General features: G+C 46.8%; 1 protein-coding gene across 1 annotated transcript; it reads left to right on the plus strand.

Moving 5' to 3' along the window:
* NSFL1C (NSFL1 cofactor) lies at positions 1-23,773 on the plus strand. Its single transcript, XM_070588999.1, has 9 exons — positions 1-282; positions 2,535-2,632; positions 8,449-8,523; positions 11,029-11,194; positions 11,667-11,759; positions 12,825-12,934; positions 13,335-13,472; positions 20,048-20,212; positions 22,050-23,773. The coding sequence occupies exons 1-9, from the start codon at positions 178-180 to the stop codon at positions 22,210-22,212; spliced, it is 1,113 nt and encodes a 370-aa protein (XP_070445100.1). The 5' UTR covers positions 1-177; the 3' UTR covers positions 22,213-23,773.
* The last annotated feature ends 411 nt before the right edge of the window (positions 23,774-24,184 follow it).

The raw sequence follows: 24,184 nt of genomic DNA on the forward strand, positions 1-24,184 counted from the left end.
GGGCGCGGAGCGGCGGAGTTTCCCGCACGGAGGGCTTTGCGTGAGGCACCGCGTGGGGCGGGGCCTGCGGGCGGGCGCCGCTCGCCTTGGTCGGGTCGACCCGCGGGCGGAACGCGGCCGCCGGGCTGAGGCGGTGCGGCGGCGGCCGGAGCGGTTTGGGCGGCGCACGGGGCGAAGATGGCGGCGGAGCGACAGGAGGCGCTGAGGGAGTTCGTGGCGGTGACGGGCGCCGAGGAGGACCGGGCCCGCTTCTTCCTCGAGTCGGCCGGCTGGGACCTCCAGGTAGCGCCGCGAGGCGGGCCGCGTCGGGCGGGCCGGGGCTGCGGGGCGCGGGCGCCCGGCGCGACTAGCCCGAGCGGCTGAAGCGCACAGTCATCCCGCCGGGCCGCGGCCGACTCAGGCCTCGGTCCCGGGGCCGCTTGCCGGTCGCCCGCCGGGCCTGGGCGAGGGAGCACGCGGGTCACCCCTGGCCCCGACCTGCGCTTCCGGGCCTCAGTTTCCCCTTCTGCCTGGCCCGTTCGCGGGGTCAGCCAGACTTCGGGTACCGCAGCCCGCGTGGGCAGGGCAGCCTGGGGGCGTGGCGGCCGCGCCGGGAGTGACCGGCTCCGGGGCGGAGCGGCGCTGGGGACGAGGCCGTGGTTCGTGCCCATTGCCGCAGCGGCGCCGCAGGTCGGGGAGAAGCCGGGCCCGGGGTTGGCCCGCGCCCCCTCCTCCTGCCTGATTGCGGGAGAAACTCCCTCCGGCGGGGGAGCTATCGTCTTTCTTAGTCAACTCATCTGTAAAATGGGAGGGTCGGGGCCTTTCTCGTCCAGTTTCCTGGTACGTATTAGGTATCGATTAAATACTTGTTAATTAATTTAGAGAGCATTAAGATGAGCTACACGAGGCAGGGGTTTTTGCAAACTGTTGATTTCCCCATGCCCAGAACAACGCTTGGCACATAATGGGGCCTCAGTAATCAATGGTAGAAAGAATTGCGTAAATGTTCTTGGCCAGCCTGCGTCTTAAGTAAATGATGATCGTGAAGATGTGCTGAACCTGCCCGTGTGCCACCTGGTGCTGTTCTGACCGCCTTATGTCTCAAGTCATTTAACCTTTGCATTTTGCAGCTGAGGCTTGGGGAGGTTAAGTAACTCCCTCAAGGCCTCAGCAGCTACCGGTGGAAGAGAGAGCATGAGAACTGAGTTCTGTCTGATTCCAGAGCCCAAGCTCTTAGGCGCCACGTGCCAGGCCCTTTATATGATGATTAATTTAATCCTAGCAACACTATGAGGTGAAGAGGACTAGCCCCATTGTGTGTAGCTGAGGAATTGGAAACTCAGAGGGCAAGTTATGCCCAAGGTCACATAGCCAGTCAGTAATGAGGTTGGGATTTGAAGTGGGTCTGCTGACTCCATCACTTAATTTGCTTCCCAGAAGTAAAAGAGTTAGGTAGAGCATCACACCTGTCCAGACACACAGTGTGAAGCCCCTTGCCAGGCTGACATACAAAAAGCAGCGTCTGCCTGAAAGACCTAGAAGCTCACAGTGTTACAGTTGGCAGGTCATCAGTCCCAGTCTCTTCATGCTGTAGGTGGGGAAACTGAGGCATGCGACATGACTTGCCTGGCAGGGCCAGGGCTTGAATGTAGGCGCCCCCCTCAAGTGCCAGTTCAGTGCATGTCCTGCAACAGCTCTCTGTCTCTGAGGCTGGTCACCTTGAGGACAGGAGCCATGTCTTTTTCATCTCTGTAGACCTCAGTGCTCTTTCTTGTTTCTTAAGTGATTACTAAATACCTATCCATTGAGTCGGTGAGAGAAACAATCACAAGTTGGCCAGAAAACTCCCATGTTCCTTCTGTATGTAGAGCTAGACCGTGACTGTGTGTAAATGTTACTGGATCCTCCCATCCCATTGTGCAGGGTTGAGTGGGACGGGTGTCCCCATTGCACAGATTAGGAAACTGGGCCTCAGAGAGCAAGTAAAAGTAGTGATCTGGACTGACCTCACAGTTCCTGACTCCTGGCTGTCACATAAGAGCTGAGTAAGGGCCTGAGCAGACTGTCTGGGAAGGAACCTGGCTCTACTCCTTACCGACTGTGTAACCTTGGGCAGTTTTCTTAACTTCTCAGCGCTTCTATGTCAGCTAAAAAATAAGAAACTTATAGTACTAATTACCTAGTTCTTTAAGGATTAAATGAGTTAACACATGTAGAGTTACACTCAGAACAATGTGGCGCCTAAGTAAATGCTCAATATATATATACACTGCTTTTACTAGACCACATTTCTTAATAAAAATGAGAATGAAGAGTGTCTCTATCTCAACCTTCCTTCTTGCCTTCTTTTCCCCTTAGTAGGCGAAATTTGTTTCAGGTGATAGAAGGCTCATAGTTGGACTGTTACCTTCGTCTGATTTTCTGTGGCCCTCAGGTCCAGACCACCTTGTAAGTCTGGGCCATATCTTTCAGTCTTTACTCCTTTGTGGTCAAAGGAGATTTGTGTTAGATGAACGCCTGTTTAAGGATCCCAAGTTACTACCTCTCTGTTTCAGATCGCCCTAGCCAGCTTTTATGAGGATGGAGGGGACGAAGACATTGTGACCATTTCACAGGCAACCCCCAGTTCGGTATCCAGAGGCACAGCCCCCAGGTAAGGGCCAGCTTCAATTATTGCTACATGGGTGTGCTACCAGCACATGAGGAGCTATTTCCTGACTTGACAGTTAGGCCCGGGCATGCGGACCAGTGGATGTGAGTGAGAAAGCTAGACTGACTGGTGGATAGTAGCTCCTTCCAAGATTTGTTCCTTTCCTGTAGAGATATGCTTGACACACTCAGACAGAGGCCCTTACCTGAGTGTGGTTTGTGGTCCAATCCTGGGGGAAGCCACAGAACCTACTTTTTAGATGTTTGAGGGTCTTTTATTTATGAAATGGGAGGAGTAGACTCTTTCTCTGGAAGTTTTTAAGTAGAAACCAGAGGACTTCCTGTCAGGGGTGCTGTAGATGTAAAGGATTAGGCCAGGTGACTTTAGAAATGCTCTTTTGATATTTGAGGATGGCTCTTACCCTATTAAGAAGTCTTAGAGAAATTATACCTGTGTAACCCACCCTTTGCCAAATTGATTCTAGAGCCCTTATCTTATTAGGTGAAACAGTGTTAACCTTTGTGATCCATTTGAATCCCCAGTTCCAGTCCCCCTGGCTCCGTGGTTCCCACAGCAGATCACTGCTCTGGTCTGCAGAGTGGGACAGTGCTGGTCTTCCAGGAGACAGGCCAGGCCTTTTCCTAAAAAGGTGTTTGAACTACAACTCCCCTGCCTGCTTTTGCCTGATTTACTTCTACTCTTATGTATGTTTTCACTTGAAAAACTTACTTAGTTTTTTATTCAACCCCAGACTACAGATAAAGTGTTTCTTTGCCAGTGAGGTGGTAAATTGTGTTTCTCTCTAAGGGCATCTGAGCTTTAAATTACATTTCCTCCCTTTGAAGAAGGAACACTAACGCCAGATCTGTTGGTTCCGTAACTTTTTTCCCTACCTCCCATTGCCAGAGAAGAGAGATAGTAGGCAAGTGATCTTCTCATTATTCACAGTTGCTAACCTGCGAGGTATCGGTGGTAGCACGTCAGGATGTTACTGCCTGCAACATGGTTGTCAGGGTGAGGACTCTTCTTGCAGCTGCTGCTAGAGACAGCTGATTTCCTGGGGTATGAGTCTTTCACAGCCAACCCAGGTTACTATCAGTGTCGGCGTGTCAGAAATACCAGGAGAGAGAAATTGAAACTTAGCCTCTAATGTCAGTCACATATTCACACCTCTCTTCTCTAGTAGTCCCAAAGTCCTATCAAGGCAGTGATTTATTAGAGTATAGGCCTAGGAGCCTAATTTTCCACATTCAAATCCCAGCTTTGCACTTTGGAGCTTTGTGACCTTGGGCTGGTTACTCAACATCTCAGTCCCTCAGTTTTCCTCACCTGTCGTTAAATGAGTTCATACTTAAAAAGCATTTAGAACACAGTACATTGTTAGCTGCTGTTACTGTCATTTTACTATCATTATTAGCATCCATTCTCATCTTCTTCATTCTTATGTATTTCCTGTCTCATTCCACAACAAGTACATTTATTTAAAAAAATAGAAGGGCCGACCCTGTGGCATAGTGGTTGGGTTCCACGCACTCCACTTCGACAGCCCGGGTTCACAGGTTTGGATCCTGGGCTTGAACATAACACCACTTGTCAGCCATGCTGTGGCAGCATCCCACGTAGAAAGTGGAGGAAGATTGGCACAGATGTTAGTTCAGGGCTAATCTTCCACAGCACAAAAAAAATAAAATAGTAAAAGAATCAAGGAAATAGGAGAGTTTAATGTTAAGACCAAGGGGAGTAAAAGACTGAACACACATTCAGGCCTAAAGGCCTTGCTTTGTTGCTTTGGTTCAGCCTCAGACTTAGTACTGGGTTTAGGTGAAGCAGAACAAAAGGGAGATTGAGGGCACAGTTTGCTACATCGTTGTCTTTGTCCAGAAGGAAAAGGCTGACTACATTCTCAGGAGAAGCCAAGCTTTTGCTAGCACCTCCAGAGTTTTCTGTGGGGCCTTCCTTCACCCCAGTTTGACCTGTTGCAGGACACTTATCCTGCTGCTGGGCTCTGCCCATCCCCCACTGTCGTCTTCTCAGATGTCCTTTCATGTCATCACTGCTGCCATGGAACAACACTCAGTTAGTGAGTTCCTTTGACTCTAGAACAGAAGTTGTTAATGTGGAGGCCCTGAACCCCTAGGAGGAATCTATGGACTGGGTGTGAAAATGTCCATAAGTTACCTGAAATTGTAGACAGAATTTTGTGTGTGTTATATCTTTTCTGGCAAGAAAATCCATAGCTTTTACTAAATTCTCAAAGGGCTATGGAACATAAAATGGTTAACCATTGCTGTAGGAGAGAGTCTAAACTCCTCCATGATGATAGCTGTCATTTATTGAGCACTTACCCGGTGCCAGGCAAGGGCTTAAGCCTTTACATATGCCTCTCTTTCGTCCTCACTACAACCCTGTGAGGTGGGTACTCTTGCTGTCCTCGTATTACAGATGAAGACAGTGAGCTGGGCATCGTCCCAAGATCACACAGCTAGTGAAACAAGGATTTACCTGCAGACTGGTTTCTGCTTCTGCATTCAGCTCTCAGCCAGAATGATGTACTGCTTTGCCTTGAGGACCTTCAGGGTCTTCCAGAGTTTGCCCTGAACCTGCCATCCTAATCTTACCATCTTTTCCTCATTTCTTAAATCTGTGTTCCAACCAGACTGATTCTTTGGTATCTCAATTCTGCCTTATTTTTGTTCTGCTTTTCTTTGTCCTCTCACCTGACTAGATATGCCCCCTCTTGTTTCCTGCCTGTCCAAACCCCATGCGTCCTTCAACATTTAGCTCCCTTGCAACCTTTTCTTTTGAGCATGTTATCCCCAACCTCTGGCAGCACACCACACTTCTCTTCTTCAGAACTCCAGCTACAACTGTGAGTCATTCACTTCTTTAACACACATCTACGTCCTACTTGGTGACGTCTCTCCTGTATGGTCTTGAACTCTTCTCTTGATATTTAGCTTAAGTTTTTCTCCTTAAGTAAACTGTAAGTGGGAGGCTAGTATTTCAGGAGCGCCCACCATCTGTCCAGCTCTGCCAAATAGTCTCACCTCTGTTCTCTTCTTATACTTCAACAACTTTGGAAGTAGCTAGGGTGCTCACCATTTCACAGGTCAGGATACTGAGTCTTAGAAAGGGTGAGTAGCTCAGAGCTGCTGTTATGGCAGATACAAGCCCAAGTCTGTCTAAATCCAGAGCTGCTGCTGCTGCTGCATCCTGCCTCCCTGTCCAGCACCTCCCGCCCCGTACCTAGCGCAGGGTTGAGCTAAAGGGAGTGGTTTCACCATTTTTTTTCCTTCATCCACCAAAACTATACTTTCTTAGAATTTCAGTGACTGCCATTGTCTGATTGTCTAAAACTATACCATCCAGTATGGTAGCCACTAGCCTCATATGGCTGTTTAAATTAGTTAAAATTAAATAAACAGTCAGTTATTCATTCACGCTAACCGCATTTCAAATGCTCAGTAGCCACATGTGACTACTAGTTTCCATGTTAGACTGTGCAACTACAGCATTTCCATCACCACAGAAAATGTGATGTGGCAAAGGGTTTTTGTGCCACTTCAAAGTGCCAGGGTACCTGAGAGATAGAGTTTTGATGCTGAAAAAATGAAAGTTCTGAGACAATTTGCCAATTTGTGGAAGACATGGGACAAAGTATTCTGAAAGTGTTGATGTGCCCGGGACATCCATGCCGTAAGGTAACTCTCAGAGCATTGCAGTCCTTCTCAGACTTGAGCATGCATCAGAATTATTTGAAGGGCTCCTTAAAACCAGATTGCTGGGCACTCCTTACATTGTTTCTGATTCTGGAGGTCTCAGGCAGGGCCTCAGGAGTTGCGTTGCTCACAGTTTCACAGGTAATGCTGATGCTTGCAGTCCAAGAAGCAACACTTTGAGAACCACTGCTCAAGAGTAGTACTTGAAATGTGGTCCACCACACATTGGTGCCCCAGCTGTTCACGGAAAGCCCATGGGGTTGGTGCTGTAATTGTCTCCATTTTCACATGAGAAGGTGAAGGCTTAGAGAACTTCATTAGCATGCCCAGGATCCCCAGGTGGGAGGCTAAATTGAAATCGGAACCAGGTATGTGGACACCAGAGTCTGTCTCACATACTGTCAAAGTGGGTGTAAGAACCTTTGGAGAAAGAATCAAGCCCGTAATCAGAGCAGGTAGTTTCTTCAAATAAGCGTGCGTCTGTGTGTCTGAACGTGTTTAACAACAGAGAGAGGACTCTTTTCCATAGATGCTAGGCTGAGCATCTGTGGAAAACTCCCCCTGGGAAGATTAATGAGTGGGATTAGCCTTTGAGGGCACTACATGTCTTAGAGTATCAAGGAATGCCCAGGAGGTTGCTCCCAGCTAACTCAAACAGGGAGTGTATTTGCTAGAGCGATTGGTCTTTGTCCTCTCATTTCTAGTTGATGGAACCTCAAAGCCTGATCTGTCCTCTGATTGTCTCCTTGAAATAAATCTGTATTCAAGACTGAACTGGAGCTTTCTTCCTAGAAAACAGCTCCTCCTCCTCTGTCTAGCCTCACTAAACCTGTATTACCCTTTTCCCCCTTGTTAGAGAGAAGCTACTTTTTCCCCTAAGAAATACAGAAAATGTTTTTATAAATTGCATGTCTCATAATCCTTAAGAAACTAAGATTATTCCTTGAGGACAAGTCTAAACTAGGAAAAAGTAGCAGTGCACTTCGGCAGCCCAGGGTTCATGGGTTCGGATCCTGGGCACAGACTTACACACTGCTCATCAAGCCATCCTGTGGCAGTGTCCCACATACAAAATAGAGGAAGAATGGCACAGATGTTAGCTCAGCGACAATTTTCCTCAACCAAAAAGAGGAAGATTGGCAACAGATGTTAGCTCAGGGCCAATTTTCCTCACCAAAAAAAAAAGTGGCAGTGTAAGACAGCGTCAGAGGAGGGAGTTAACCTTTCTCACACCCATTTTTAGTGTGCCCTCTCCACCATACCCATATAACTCTGCTTTTTTCCTAAACACTAATAAAAACTTTTTCTTGAGTAGCCTACAGCAGAAGTACACAGAGGCCTTCTCACCCGCGTATTCATTTCATTTTTATTTCTTGACAACTTGTCCTTCCTTTAATGTGTTACTCTTGCTGGTCTCTCTGTATGTGCATATGCTGCCTTCCTGTAATGCCCTGCTGGTCCCCTTTCCCCGCCAGCCCCACCATCCTTTATCCAACTGACTGGCTGTCTACCAGTTCCCTGGCACTCAGTCCAGATGTTGCGTTTTTCTGGGAAGCCTTTCTTGATGTTCCCCCGTCCCCACCCCTCACTCAGAACAAGAGGCTCTGTTCCCACCTCTGTCACAGCCCCTATTGCACAGTATTAATGGATGGTTTCCTGGCCACAGTGCCACTAGCCTGTAAACAACTCAAGGGTGAGAACTGTGTCTGATGAGCTTTATAGACCTAGCATCCAGTTCAGTGCCTGGCACACAGGCAGTCCCTCTGTATTTAAAAATTAAATTATGAAAATAGCTATCCAGTAGTAAGTTTTTATAGTAGTACAGACCCCATCCTATTCCTTCACTCTGCCCAGGAGAGCTTAAATTGGATTCCATTTTACTTCACGATAGTGCTTTCTCGTTTATTCTCAGTCCTCTGTGACCTTGAAGAAATAAATGCCACATTATTTTGCATATAAACTCAGAGAGGTTAACCCTCTTCCACATAGATCCTCTTCCTGCCCCCCCTAAAAATATAGCCCATGTCCTCAACTCCATAGCAGCTGGTGATGGGAGTTTACCTCCCCTAAGGTCATTTTTGCTCCTTTCTGTGTCTCCAGTGATAATAGGGTGACGTCCTTCAGAGACCTCATTCATGACCAAGACGAGGAGGAGGAGGAGGAGGAGGGCCAGAGGTGAGTCTTTGTTTCGAGGGTGATGATCCACAGGCAGGTCCATGTTAACATAAAATGTGGTAACGTGTAAATCATCTAGAACGACCTAGAAGGATAAACGTGCTTGGTTCTCGGTAGCCGTTGCTACTGTGGGCTGTGTCCTAGAAACTGTCTCCCGCTCCCTGGAGCTTACAAGTGATCCCTGTCCTTTGTTACTATTTTTTTCTTTTGGACTATTTTTGGTTTGTTTTTGTTCTTTTTTTAATTATTAAAATAATACATAATTATTGAAGAACTTTACGGGAAGGGAAACAAGTCAATAAGAAGGAAAAAAGTCATTCATAATACCTCAACCCAGAGGTAACCAGGTATCAATATTTTTGGTGTATTTCTTTCCAGCTTTTTCTTTTTCATTGAAAAAGCAATATATCACATAATCAACAGAATAAAAGATTTATAAATATATGTCTCCCAGTATACACAAACATACGTACTGTTTGTTCGTTTGTTTTTAACCTTTAGAAATGTTATAATAAAATTAGTGTCCATTGTGGAAAATACAAGATAGTGTAATGAAAAAATATAACACTCAACCACCCTTTGGTAACTATGGTTAATATTTTGACGTATTTTCATTCATTCACTCTTGGCTCTCTGTATAAATATACTTTATTTTATATTGTATTTTACATGGTGAAGGTCAGATAATTTTGTTTCTTGCTTTCGTTGGATTAATGCTGTATCTTAAACACTTCTCGTGTCATTAAGATTCTTCATAAGTGTTTTCAGTGACTATAATAATAGTCCTTCGTGGGGGATGTCCAACATTCAGATTGTTAGCAGTTTTTACTACTGTAAATATCAGTGCTGTGAACATCTCTGTATTAATCTTTGACTACGTTTCAGATTTTTTCCTAAGAAAAGTTTCTAGAAATGAAAATGCCAGGTCAAGAGCATGAATATTTTTAAGGCACTTCACAGGTTCCATTCGTAAGTCAAAACTTTGAGATCCCTTAATAAAGACCTTACAGTCCGTTGAGCAGAACTGCATCTACCTGGAATGAGCAAGAGTGAACTGGCTATAGCCTCATTTCACGGGTTTTGGTTCTCCAAGGGATCTGCCTCGGTCTGTCAAACATTCCTAAGGAACACTGTATAATAATCATTATGGAAATGCAATTACTTCATCATGGTCAGTCTTTGGGAAGTGGCCTGAGAAATTACATGTGCTCTGTTCTCTGTTTTTATCTATATAGTGACCTTTACTCTGCCTCAGAGCCTTCTTTTTAGATACCTTCACGGTTCAGGAATAAATGTTAATTTCAGGGTTTTACTCTCCTTGGGTGAAAGACAATGTCATCAAGTGTGTGAATACCCAACTCCTAAATGACCTCCTCCTCCTTCCTCCATCCTGTCACATTGTCCAGGCAATGACCTTGCTGCATTTCACATCCCACTTACTTCCTTGATCCCTCAGCATTTCACACCTGATGACGCTGGTGCTGTTGTCCTTGCCAGGGCTCATAGCTTTGCTTTGCATTCCCTGAGATAGGGAATGGTTAGGAAATAGAAGGCTGAGACTAATTTTTATAGCTTCTCAGTTCTCCCTACTCGGAGACATGCTATTGGCTTAGCTGTGAATAGGAGGCAGCTAGCTAGGCTATGTGACCACTGGTTTTCAGACCCAGTAAAAAAGTGCTAACTTAATCTTAAGCTGTGCTTGGCCCATTGCAAAGCCTGGTGTGGGTATCTTGGGGCTTGTATTCGACCTTCTCCAGTACCCTCTCCTCAGTGCCCCGGTCTATGTCACAAGAATAGCGAGCTGAGGTTTAGGTGAGCTCTCAGTGCTCTGTCACGCCACCTTACATGTGTGCATTACTCTGTGCTTATTCTTTTGCATACATCCGCTGATTTGAACCTCACGGCCCTGACTTAAGGAGCAGGTAGGTAGGGCATGTGGTCTTTCCCTCCCTTTTCAAAGACAAGGAAAGTGAGATACAAGGCAATGCACTGGCTTGCCAGGGTCACACAGTGGCAGAGCCAACACTGGAGCCTAGCTGTTTGTACTAACCACACCGCTGCCACCATTAACCCAGAGCTGCTAGTGACCATAGTTGCTACCTCCTGGAGAGGTGCTGGCCACTGGATGGCTAATTCCCAGTTTGGGACTCTGGAACTGACATGCTGTCGTGCATGCCTAGAATATCCTTCCCTGTTTTCTTCACCTGCTAAATTCATCCTCATCCTCATCCTCAAGACTCAGCCCAGAAGATACCCTTGTGAAGCCTTGACTGTCCTTCCCAGTTCAGTGTTTCCCACATCACCCCTTACTGACCTCTGTTGCTGCTCACACTGCATTGTGCCTGCCTGCCTCCTTACATGTGTCCCCAACTAGACAGTAAGTTCCTTAAAGATGGGCATTGTACCCTTCGCCTCAGTGTGTCCAGCACCTAGCCCAGAGCCTGGCACGTGCTCTATTCATGTTTTCCAGGTGTGTTTGGTGTTAGATTTGTGTTTTCTGCACAGGTTTTATGCCGGGGGCTCAGAGAGAAGTGGACAGCAGATTGTTGGCCCTCCCAGGAAGAAAAGTCCCAACGAGCTGGTAGATGATCTCTTTAAAGGTGCCAAGGAGCATGGAGCTGTAGCTGTGGAACGAGTGACCAAGAGCCCTGGAGAGACCAGTAAACCGAGAGTGAGCACAGGACTTGGGTTCCAGAGTGGGGGAAGGAGGCTTCCTCACCTCACCCCAGTAGGGACTGGATTTGTTTTGTTTTTCATTTGCTCACTTGCTCTTGTATAGAGAAGAACAGTGCAGTTTCTCTCACCCTTTAACATGAAATCAAGATTTGAGGCAAAGTTTTCAAACCTGTGGCCTATGACCTGGATTGGAAGTCTTTGGTGTTATCCTGCACCTAGATTCCTACATGGCTGTGATTAACTAGAGCTTAGTAGCAGAGCTAGTCCCTCTGCATGCGCTGTTCCAGTTCTCAGCCCAATCCTGGCCACTTAATTCATTTACCATACTGCCTGGCCCTGTAGCTCTGAGTTTGATACCAGAGAAAGTGCCCCTAGTTGTTAACAAGCTTGAGATAACATCATTGTACCTGAGTAACCCCATCACTGTTGACCCACTTCTCAGGTGTTTATGAACTTGTCTTTTATAGCCGTTTGCAGGGGGCGGCTACCGCCTTGGGGCAGCACCAGAGGAAGAGTCTGCCTACGTGGCAGGAGAAAGGAGGCGGCATTCCAGCCAAGATGTGAGTGTGCATCTACCTTCCTGAGGGAAGCTCGTGGACTGTTCTGCTGTTTTTCAGAAGGGATTGGTCACATGTTGTGTGTGAACAAGCAGCCTGTGGAAGAGAAGAGGGAGTGCCCTCACTGTGGTCTGTGAAGGGAGAGGCTTACCTTAGAATCAAAGGCAGTGCTCATCTGGTTGGGCGAGGGGGCTTGTGAGAAGGAGTGGGCAGAGAGAGGGGACAAATGAAGGAGTTTGCTGAGCATTCCATGGGTCTCAGGCAGAGAACTAGTGATTCCGAGGTTCTCTGGTAGTGTGGACATAGCTAAAGAACTTGGTCTTCAGACCACCCAGGGAGGCCTAAAACACAATTTTCTAAAAATTTTCCTTACTGTTGTCCAGTCCTTTTTTCCCTGTGCATAGGGGTTCCTCCTCCAATAAGTGTAATCATACTATATAAACACTTTTGTTTTAATATTACGCCATAAACATTTTCATATAGCCATGTGACCATTAGTTTCTATAATGTATTCATTTTTAATCATTTTGGGTTATATTTCAAAATAAAGTCAAGGAGAAAATAAAAATCCTATCACCTGATAGGTAGCAGCTGCTAATATGTTGGTTTGTAGCCTCCTAGACCCTATCTTCTGAATATGTATAGGAAGTTGTTAACAGAAGTTGTAGGTAAAATTTTTAATGGCTGCAAAACAGTCCATGAGTAAATTTGCTGTGATAGTTTAGTTAAGTATGAGCTGTGTGCCAAGCACACTGGCACCCCTGCAGATAAGCCACAGCTTCGACCTGCTCAGAGCCACTTAAATAGTGAGTGGCAGAATCAAGCCCAGACCCGGGTCGTCTTCAGTCAAAGTCCGTGCTCTTAACCTCTGCCACGTTACCTTCTTATTGTAGGCTGATACTTACATGGTCAGTTGTTGATTGGTTTCCTTGTGCATGCATGTGTGTGTCTGTCTGTTTTAATAGTGACACAGTAAAATAGTAAAAAACCTGCCAATTTGCAGGTTTGCATGGGTGTGCTTGCCAGATTCCTGGCAGTGTATGGACTGCTTACCTCATGTTGTCACAGGTTCATGTAGTGTTGAAGCTCTGGAAGAGCGGATTCAGCCTGGACAATGGTGAACTCAGAAGCTACCAAGACCCATCCAATGCCCAGTTTCTGGAGTCTATACGCAGAGGGTGAGCAGAAAGGCCTCCTCTGGGTTCCGTGTCAGCGAGGGAGATGGCAGATGGGAGGGAGGAGGCTGATCCAAATGGTTATTGTTTAAGAAGTAAAATCTATTTAAGCAGATTTGGCACAGTTGAGACACAGATTCACAGATCTACTCCAAAACCTTGTTTGTCCGTGTTTCTCCTTCAATCCTGGGGCAGAGCCAAGTGACCAAATAAGATACAGGTCTCTGCTATGATTTTGAGCAGGCAAGAGAGAAGGGGGAGGCAGGCAGCCACTAAAGTAACCAGCTCCCTCTGAAGGCCCAGCAATTTTCACAACTGGAACTAAAGTTACTTCTCCTCTCGCACCCATCACCAATTGCCATCCTGCTCTGTGTGGACCCCAGCGTTGCCTTTTCTCCTGCAGGGAGGTGCCAGCAGAGCTGCGGAGGTTAGCGCACGGTGGACAGGTGAATTTGGACATGGAGGACCATCGGGACGAGGATTTTGTGAAGCCCAAGGGAGCCTTCAAAGCCTTCACTGGCGAGGGCCAGAAACTGGGCAGGTAAGGAGCAGCACGGGCAGGAGCATGATTGTGTCGGTCACTCCCACCAGGCCCAGCAGACCCTATGCATCGCTCACTTTTTCTAGCTCTTTCCTTTTTACGAAGTACTTCAAATTTTATTTTTGTGGGGGGAGGAGGAGTATGGAGAACGTGAGCTTTGACATTAACAGACCTGATTATAAATCTCTTCTCCTTCACTTTCTAGCCATGTGATCTTGAACCGTAGAGCCTCAGTTTGCTCAACTATAAAGTGGGACTAATGAGAGTCCTTACCACCTCGATTATTGGGTGGAGCGCATAGAGTGCTGCCCCAGGGATCAGTCAGTGTCAGCAGGAAGGGAACACATTGCTGCTTTTACTGAGTAATCTAGGGTGTTCAGGGCAAGAATGACATCCTTCATGGCTTAAAGCTGATACACATATTTGGGTCACCTGAAATGGGGATTCAGAGGGAATAAGGAATCCCAGACTCTCCCTCCCACCCAGCCAGCCTTGCAATGGCACTGTTCAGGATTCAAGGAAGCTCAAGGACATTGTTGCCCTGTGAAGGCTGCTGCTGCACTGTTACGGCAGCTCTTATTTCTACTTTGGCCCTGCTTGACACTCAGTCACTTCCTCTGACTTTTTCTCTTGTGTCCTCTGCCGCTGCCTCCATCTTGCCTTCAAACCCCCTGATAGGATCTGGTTGGTTGATAGTCACTGTTACCTCTGATAGGCAGCATTCTCCCACCAGACCCTTGGCCAACCCATAGGCAAGCTGCCGTCTCTCAGGGGCCCACTCAGCTTTAACCATGGCCGTGAGGTCACTTGGTCAGTATTGCTCAGAGGGAACTGTGCACATGAGAGGCACTCAGAGCATTGTAACCCTCCCCACCAGTACAATCCTTACTTTACAGAAGGAAAGCTGATGCTGTAGGACTCTAAGGGTTCCCATTGGGTGCATGACTGGTATGTGGTGGAGCCAAGACTGGAACCCATACCTTCTGATTGGCATTCCTTCCCACACTCGCAAAACACCCTTTCTGACCTAGATCTGGCAGCTCTTGAGCTAGGCACTGACCTTGCTCACTTCGTCACCATGTGCAGGGATCAGGGCATGGTCTGCCAGCAGCTGTGCTCTTTGAGCTTCTGGCTGGCCCTCTCCTGGAATACCCTAGCCCCCTGTCGGCCATTAGTGCCTCATCAGGAGCATGAGTCACACCTCAGGACAGTAGAGACTGATAGATTGTGATTTTATCAGGACCAAAATAGTTAAGTCCACTGTCTCTCATCATTTCGTCTACCACATTGCAGCCTGAGGGTTAGACCAGGACAGCTATTTTCAGTGGTCCATCTGTGGCTTCTTTGTCAGCTGTGGTAAGCTTTGTAGAGCACCAGATAATTTTTTTTATCGTTATAATTAAAATGTGTTCATCTTTAAAACAGAAAATGCAGATAGAGAGTTAAAAGCATTCCTAAACTTAATACCCAGATATATCCAGTTAGCATCTGGGAAGTGTCCTTCTAGTCTTATGTGTATGTTGGGTGTGTGTGGGTATGTGTGTTTGTAAACGCTATTTTATCACCTGTTTTGCGTAATCAATGTAGCTGTCATTCCATATCAGTAAAGTTATTTCTATAATATTATTTCTAATGCTAACATTTTCAATCCTGCGTTGTGTGCTGTAGTTTAACCAGTCCCTGCTATTAAATATTTAGGCAGCTGCTAGTAGTAAGAACAACATTGCAGTGAATATCTCTAATTAAATCTTTGTCTCCTTAATCTTGGGCCAGAAGTAAAATTTCTGGCTCAAAAGGTCTTCATATTTTTAAGATGTTGTCAAATTGCCCACCAAAATGTTGTATCAGTTTTTTACCCACCAGCAATTACAAGGGCCTAGAACTCAGAACATTGTGCAGTTTGGGTTTGTTTGGTTTCATGATACTAACAGGAAATGCTTCTGCTATTGGGGAGTCTAACTGTATTATGTGTGCAAGACCATCTATCTCAAAAAATTATTTTTAAAGAAGTCTGTTTTAGCAGGATGGGAATAAATAGTTTATTAGTGCGGAAGATGAACCCAAAAAGTTGAGATAGAGTTTGATAATCAGGTATGATGTTTGTCAGCTAAATAGTTGTTCATTTCCAGTTCCACTTTTATTTCAATTCTGGCTTTTTATGGAAAATCAGCTAAAAAAAGTCTTATACAACTAAGTGAAATAAGATTTTAGCTTTTCAGTCTAAACCAGTTAGACAGCTTTTTTGGTTTTTTCCATAAATTCTGCTGTGTTTTCCGTTGTCATCTTGTCAACTACAATGATCAGGAGCCAAAAATGTAAGAACCTTTTTTTGAGTTTGCCTCGAAATTCAGTCAGTCCTGGGTTTTTTTCCTCCTGTTATCTGGAAAAATAAATTAAATGAGTAGATTGTTGTCAGTTCAAAAATGAGAATATTCTTACAGTCATATTAAACTTTTTTTGTTGTTTTAGGTTTTGCATGTTTGTGTGGATGGGAACTAATCTGAAGATTTGGAAAAGACTGCGTTTATTTGATTTTGAGTAGCAAACACCAGGAGTGCACTGGGCAGGGTCTCTGCTGCCAGTTCTGGCTGCTCACCATGCTTTTTGCAGTGTTCATTTTTGTAAAGGAGATAGCAGGGCCAAGACTTAAGTTGTGGCAACAAAGCACCTTAGTGTGCAGTTTATTCCCACTACAAAGGAAATGAGCCGTCAGTGATTCAGGCTCTCATCTAAATGAGACTCAGTTTTCCTGTGACTCGTTATATGATATTTGCAGGGAGACAGTAAAGTAACTTACCTTTTCAGAGATGTCTGATCTGACCATTCCCACCCCTGAGTGAAGTGCCCTCACTACTACAGATGGCCCCACTGCTCCTTGAGAGGAATGGCTCAGGTGTTAGCAGTTCTCAGAAAGCACCAGACAGAGGCTGGTTCCCCCTAAGCAGATGCGTGTGGCTGTCCTATGATGATTAGAGCAATTTGGGCCTGATGCTCTTTGATTGTCTTGCTCCAAATACAAATCAGGATGCCTGGTATTGAGGTTCCTCCTACTCTAATCGCTACAGCCTCCTTGAGGACAGCATAGGCTGGGAGTGCCTCTCAGGTGACCTTCAACTTATAGCCCACAGATAGACAGTAGCATCTCCAAGTGATTTGGGTCCAGAATTTAGTAAATATAAGTGTGGCAGGACCTTGAAGAATGATAGTAATCAGCTATTTGAGTGTTTTTCTACTGTTAGCTAAATACTGTACTAAGCATTTCACATGTGTTATAGCCTTTAATCCAGTTTTGATCCCCATTCTACAAACAAAGACTCTGACTCTTCTGCACACAAGCCTTAAAGAGGTCAAGTTGCATCCAAGGCCACACTGCTGGTCACTGTAGAGCTGGGTTCCCTCTAGTCTCTGCTCTTACCTGCCATGCTACATTGCATCCTGGATGTTCTTCCATAGCTGCATAGACGTTTGTGCTTCTAGTATTTGCTGGGTACGGTGTGTTGTTTTTAGCTATTATCTCAACCATGGGACATTTTATTTAACTCTCATTGTATTGATGAGTAAACTTTCTTAGAGTAATATTCCTGAACTCTAGGTCTAGGTCTGCCAGACTCCAAGGCCTGGCCGGGGAGTGTGGCAGGTGTTAAGAGCACAGGACCTAGAGCCAGACAGCTTGGATTGTGTCCTGGCTTCACCTCAAAAGAACACTGAGACCTTGGGCAAGTTGCTTAACCCCACTGTGCCTCAGGTTCTTCATCTGTGAAGTAGAGGTGGTGAATCCCTACCTCACAGGCTGTTGTGAGGATTGAGTGAAGTCATAAATGTAACGTACTCAGCATAGGGCCCAGGTCAGTCATGGCTGCTTCATAAATAGACACAATTTTCATCCTGCCTCCTGCGCTCACCTTATTTTTAGGGTGTGTAAGAGAAACAATCAGAAGCAACACAGCCAATTCCATGCATCATGCATTCCTTGACCTTCAAATGATGAGCACCAGCTCTGTGCAAGAGGCTATGCTGAGGAGAAAAGCAAAAACATCACTTGCCTTGTGTGGAGGACTTCCTAAATGTCTGACCTCTGTTGGACCTTCTGTGCAGATTATCTCATCTGACCCTCACAGCAGAAGAGTTGCTTGTGTTACACATGGAGCCACTGAAGCCCTAGGAATCTGAATAACTTGCTCAAGGCCACACCTCTTGTTTAGTATAGTAGTAGACCTGGGTCCAGGTGGCAGGTCTTGTGCTGTTCTCTAGCATCACATTGACTCTCCTTAATGATAATGGCTGCCATTTGGTGGACTGCCTACCCTAAAAGGTATGGAGGTGATGGGATAGTATTTCCATTCTACAGAAAAGGAAATTGAGAAACCAAGGTGTTCAGTAACTTGCTAAGGGTCGTACAGCTCATAAGAGGGGTATATCAGATTCTCTGGGAGCGGGGGAGAAGTTTGAGAAAGCATTTTCAAAATAAATATTATTTTCCTAAAGTAAACCATAGAAAGTAAAGCTTTACAAAGTCCTGACTGATCAGAATACACAGAATATAGAGGAAGAAAGCTTGTTCATTGCATAAGTTTTGAAAAATTTAAACCTGCTTTACAACATGTGCTTCTGTTTTCTTATCTATAAGATGGAGATAATACCCATTTTAAAGGATGGTTGTGATGAGTCAATGAGGCCATGGATATAAAACTCCCCCCCTAGACAGTGCATGCACAAAGTAGCTGTAAATGTCATTCGTGTTTTCTCTTCCTCCCACCCCTACCCTTGCCTGCACTGTAAAGTAGACATGATGAATCCCTCATATCAGCTATTTTGGAATAACAACATCTTTCTCATTTTAGGCCTGACTGAAAATGTAAGAGTTCCCTTTCTGGCAAGCAGTAGCTTCAATGTCTTGTCTTTGGAATTACAAACAGTTGAGGGACAGGCTGCCTACAGTCTTAGAGAGTTGTCCTAGCGCCCATAAAACTAATGAACAAAACAGAGTAGATCTTAGGCATTTACATGTGTAACATTTAACTTTTCACTATTTCCAAGCATCTCTTGAGGCCTGTGGTATTGTAATTTATCTGTGTCCCAGCCCACATTTAAGTCCCACGTGCTGTGAGACCAATGCATAGAAGAAGCTCCTCTTACATCTAGTAAGTGTGGCCAGCATTCTCTTCTGAGCCCCACTTTATAATTCTCTAAGCCCATATTTTTCCCATTTACAGAAAAGGATAAGTTCACTTTTCATTTTTTCTTTGCTAGTTAAATGTTCTGGGGCAATGTTTCAAAAACTGTGTTCCATGAAATACTCTGCAGGAGGTTAGTAAGTGTAACGTGAGAAAAGGACATGGTAGTCAAATAAGTTTGCCTTAACTGCATGGTCTCTCAAGAGCTTTAATATGCTAGTGGCCTGTGATGTTGCTGGTCTAATATGTGCCATTTCCAAAACCTTCCCAGAGGTATCTCAAGGGACTAGGGTCCCAGGGAAAGCACTTTCAGTTGAATTTGCTAGGAGTACCTTTTTAGGTTTAAAGATCAGAGGGAAGCTGTAGGTGCTGATCTAATCAGAGGCTTGGGGAGGAAGCAAGCAAGCTCTCATCTAATGGCCTCTCTCCTCTGCAAAGGTCTAGGCCAGGGCATCTCCTCAGAGAAAGGCTGGCAGTAAGATGCATAGGTGGTTTACAGGAGAGAGACGAAGGCTCCAAATGGTGGTGGAGAATTGAGAGTTGTGTGTGCATTTTGTGTTTGTCAGCACCCTGAGTGCTTTATGTAATTCTCCCCTTTAATCCCCACAAAAACTGAGCAAGGCAGGTAGCCGTAACCCTTATTAAAGATCTTGTTAGTACCCTTGTTGAAACTAAGGAAGCTTAAGTAACTTGCCCAATGCCACATAGCTAGTGGGTAAATCAAACCCTGGGTCATGTGATTCTAAGATCTGAACACAGCAGCAGACACCATGTCCTATTCATATTGTATACTTAGTCCCTCTGGTGCTGGGCACTTAGTTGGCCTTCAGGACATCTTGGCCCCCTTCTGATAGTTGACACATGAGTATGAAATACACACAAGTGAGGTTGCACCAAGGAATGCAGGCTTGAAAATTCCATCACAGGGAAAGAGTCTGGACTCATCCCTTACATTTCATCAGCCACTGCCGGGCTGTGTCAAGCCTGCCTCCACTGCAGATTTGGGGTGCCCCCTCCCTCTTCTGCCCTTAGCCTCTCATTGAGGCTAAAACCCACTCTGGTCTGTGAGGTCTGCCAGCCTCAGGTCCCCATCTCCCACCCCAGGCTTTTGTGCATACTGCTTTCCTCCCTTCAAGCCCTTGTGCAGGTGAGGACACCAAGGAAGAAAGGGGTTGAGTAACTTGCCCAAGGTTACTTAGGAGGGAGGGAGCTACCAGTAATTTCAGGGTTTGAGGTGAATTCTGCTAGACCTCTAAGTTCCATGAGGGCAGAGATTCTTGGTCACGTCTTGTGTCAGCAGCACCAGGTGCAGCAAATGCTCAGTAAAAACCTGAGACAGGATGCCCCTCCTACTGGGGGCCTTGTTTCTGTTTGTGTCCTGACACGATCCTCTCTCCTCAGCACTGCCCCCCAAGTGTTGAATACCAGCTCTCCAGCCCAACAGGCAGAAAACGAAGCCAAAGCCAGCTCCTCCATCTCAATCGATGAGGCACAGCCTACCACAAACATCCAAATACGGCTTGCTGACGGCGGGAGGCTGGTGCAGAAGTTTAACCACAGCCACAGGTACCTTGCGTTGTCTGGCCTAGCTGATTCTAGGAGGGTCCCAGACACTCCCACAAGTAGGTGGCAAGCAGAGAGCTATTCTTCCTCCTGAACACGAGCAGGCGCTGGTGCTCTATGCTTCCCCTAAAGGAGGCAGTGCCATGGAAGGTGTGTAAGTCTGAAGCCTTCGGTTCTCATCCCCACTCTTCCAGTAAATGTGGCCAGTGGCTCCTCACTTCCCATCCTGTGGGCCTCATTCCTCATCTGTAAAATTAAGGTTTGGATTCCTCGGGGTTTTTAGCCGGCAAACTCTTTGTTCAAAGGGAGTCTCATGCAGCCCAAATGTAGAACAGATAAAATTTGAATGGCTGTGGTTGATGGAGGGGAGAGGGGATGCAGTGCTAGCATCCCATGCAGGGTTTCCTCCACCTCCCTCCCCACAAGGGACCTCTGAAAACCACCAGGCTCTTAAGATCTCTTCTAGATCTGACCTTTGAGAGTTCTAGAAAACCTGCTCTATCTCAGATCACTTGGCTGGATCAAAGCAAACTGTGCCTCCCCTATTTTAAAGAAGGAGAAACTGAGGCACAGAGTGATGAAGACGTTAGTGGGGAAGGACTGTTAACAGTAAAAATATTTGGCAACTCCTTTTTGTAAATAGCAGTGTCTAAATGTCATCAGTCATAGGCCAACTAGACCAGAACCCACATGTGGGGCCCAGTGAATGACTTGACAATCCTTGAATGTTGACAGGGTTCACATGCAGGGTAAGTTGTACAACCAGCCCTGGGAGCACAAGGAGGCTTTGTGCAAACGTTTCTCATTCATTAGGAACACTGCCCTGCACTTCAGGTGCTTGGTGCTTAAGGGGATTAACCCCTTTCACTGATCTGAGTTCTTCACCTCAGTTTCATTTCACTCATTAACTCCAGCCTTTCAGCGTGACTGCCGCCCCACTCCCCCGCACCCTCCCCCCAGGGTGGACAGCCCATCCCAAGTGCTCACCAGCTGGGTAAGAGAGGGCTGTTTGCTCAAAGTCTCGGGCTGCGTCTTGGGTGTCCAACCCTTAAATGTGCCAAATTGTGGATTTTAAGGGTTGATGATGGAAAACAACTTCTATTTAAATGCTCTAGTGGAAAAGGCTGTCTGTTTCCAGGTGGCTCCACTCTTGTATGATCGTCAGGTTCAGGATACAAGCAGTGCCTGGAGAGGGGATTCCTGGCACGTAAAAGTTGCTGACCTCCATTAATTCTTCTCACTAATAGTTTGAGTGCCTCCTGTGATGTACAAAAGAGACATAATATTTTCTGCCTTTGTGGAATTCATGGTCTAAAGAGGAGACAGACATTAATCAAATCATCCCACAATTGTTTGGTTACAAACCTACTAATCAGTACCATGGAAGCAAGATCAGGGCACAGAGACCAAGAGTTTGGGGAAGGATGCCCTGAGGAAGCGGCATTCGAGGTGAGGCGTGAGGTTTGATCAGGATTATAGGAAAAGGATCAGGCAGAGGACCCCTTAGGAAGAGGGACCCAAAGTAGGCAGGGAGCATGGCATGATGAACTAAAAGGAGGGAGACAGAGAACAACAGAAGGAGGGTGGTATAAAGTTAGGCCTTGGGACCACAGTAAGGAGGTTGGTGTTTCTCCCAAAGAAAATGGGAGCAGCCATGAAGAGTTTTTAGCAAGAGTGACATGATCCGATGGGCTTCCAACTGAGAGCTTCACGGCTCTGTGGGGAAGGATGGGACCAGGGAGGGCCTTGGGGGTGTGGTGCAGCCTTCCACAGGTGGGGTTTGTGGACAGCATAGAAGGGCACTGCTCACCCACCTCCCCACTCACCCCCACTCCACCAGGATCAGCGACATCCGACTCTTCATCGTGGATGCCCGGCCAGCCATGGCTGCCACCAGCTTTGTCCTCATGACCACCTTCCCAAACAAAGAGCTGGCTGACGAAAGCCAGACCCTGAAGGAAGCCAACCTGCTCAACGCCGTCATCGTGCAGCGGTTAACATAACCATCTGGCCCGGCCGTGCCTCCCTCTGTCTCCCGTGGCCAGCTGCCCCATGGGGACCGCCCCCCCCCCCACCCTCTCCTGCACACCCAGCAGTCCAGTGCCACGTCTTCTCCGTAGCTCTGGGTTCTTAGATCTCGGTTGGACATTTGTTTTCTCCTTAGTTGCATTTCCTGGGTTTTTGTGACGATCAATGGACTTTAAAGAAAAAAATAAAAACAACCAAAAAAATTGAAGGGATATCACCAGCATGTTGCACAGAACCTCTCCCACTGCAGCAAATTCTGATCGCTTTAAAATCACATTTACCTCCCGGGCATGTCGGGAGGAGCCTGCCTTCCATCCTTTCTGCGTAAAAGTTTCTTGTGGCACACAGCTCCCATCCACTCATGTGTCCACCAGCCACCCCTCAGATGACTGGTGGAGGATTGCCCCCTTTATAGGAAAGGAAGCAGGAGGACTTGTAGAAGGAGGCTTTGTAGCCACTTCCTCCCACAAGAGCAGATCTCGTGCCAGGATAAAACTGGGCAGTAGCAAGAGGTCCCTGTAGTGTGAGGTCAGATCTAGATGCACACGACCCCTTCAGGTGAAAATGAAACTTCCCTGTGCTCCTTTCACTCAAACCCTGGGCAATTCAAGCTCCCAGCCCTTGGCCAGTTGAGAGTCTAACTACACCTGCCTGCCCAGCACTTTCCTCCCTCATCCAGGCTGCTCCCACCCTGGTGATTCTTAGCCACTCTGTCATTGCTTTCCTTACTCCACGTGCAGAAATCTGTACCCAGGACATAGAGGGGATATCTTATTGGGAAACAGTTCGTGCCCACCCAAACGAGTTCAGAGTCAAGGTATCTTGGCCTAAAAGAGAAACAGAGTCAAAATGTCACTGAGCTCTTCACTGATGCTGCGTGGCAAACCAACTGTTGAAGAAGGGATGGGTTCCCCGTGCTGCCAGCACCTTTTCCTCTGTTAGCATTTGCAGGAGGCTTCTGCTGAGCAGATTTGGAGAGCGAATGTAGTGTCAGTGTGTAGCTTTCATGTGCAGGTTCGTTTCACAGTTGTCCTCTGCCCTGCTGAGTTATGACTGGCAGTAACTTGGACAGTAGTCCCAGCCAGGTAAAGACCCTCCCCCCTGAGTGTGCTTCCTGTGCAAGTGGGAGAGGAGGATCACCGGGGCCTTGGATGGAAGCCTTTACACCTCCCTATTAAATGAACCACAGGCTTAGAATCAACACTGACTCAGAATCTCCTGGTTTTGAATCATAACGTGCCTCAATCCTTTTCTCAAGCAGTCGTCACCAATCACTCTCTCTTTCCTGCTTCACACCTTGCGACAAGCCAGGAACCAACACTACTGCTACCAAGAGCTGGGGTTTCAACCCAGACCCATCCTGAGAAAGGCACTTGGCTTGGTGTTTGCAACCCCACACTGGTGAGGGCCTGCCGGGCTGCAGCATCTGCCACAGCTTGCCCTCCAGCAGGTGGAGGTAAACTATGGAAACTAAGTGCAGGGTGGGGGAACTTTGTAAATTGTCACCTTGACCATTAAAAACCAGAATGAGGACAATGGAGTTTTGTACTTTCTAATGGATTGCTTTGAAGAAATCACAGCAGCCATTGTAAGTACTTCAGTGCCTCACAAGGGTCCCATTTTACAGGCAAAACCTGAAGCCCAGCTCATATAACTGGTAAGTGGGAGGTACCGTCTGCTTCCAAAGCTGGTGCTGTTAACCAGCATCCGCGTATATACTCCATCCCTAAGCCCCTCACCCTCCTCCAGGGTTCCTGCTTAGGTCCCTTAGTACACACCAGAAGAGAGATACAAATGCCACTGACAGCCTGCATCATCTGGAAGAGTCTGCAAGGCCTCTGGATTCCCACCCAGCCCTGGGAGGGAGTGAGGCAGCTGATCTAACTTGCAGCCCCCAGGGACTAGCCGGGTGTCTGGCCCAAGATCAGAGGGATTCCCAGCCACAGA

The sequence above is a fragment of the Equus przewalskii genome, chromosome 21, assembly GCF_037783145.1.
Source record: "Equus przewalskii isolate Varuska chromosome 21, EquPr2, whole genome shotgun sequence".
NCBI classification, from domain to species: Eukaryota; Metazoa; Chordata; class Mammalia; order Perissodactyla; family Equidae; genus Equus; species Equus przewalskii.

Coding starts and splice junctions, on each gene's coding strand:
- NSFL1C (XM_070588999.1), top strand. CDS start 178: ATGGCGGCGGAGCGACAGGAGGCGCTGAGGGAGTTCGTGGCGGTGACG. Junction 8,524..11,028: donor GAGGAGGAGGAGGGCCAGAG/GTGAGTCTTTGT, acceptor TTTTCTGCACAG/GTTTTATGCCGGGGGCTCAG. Junction 11,195..11,666: donor GAGAGACCAGTAAACCGAGA/GTGAGCACAGGA, acceptor TGTCTTTTATAG/CCGTTTGCAGGGGGCGGCTA.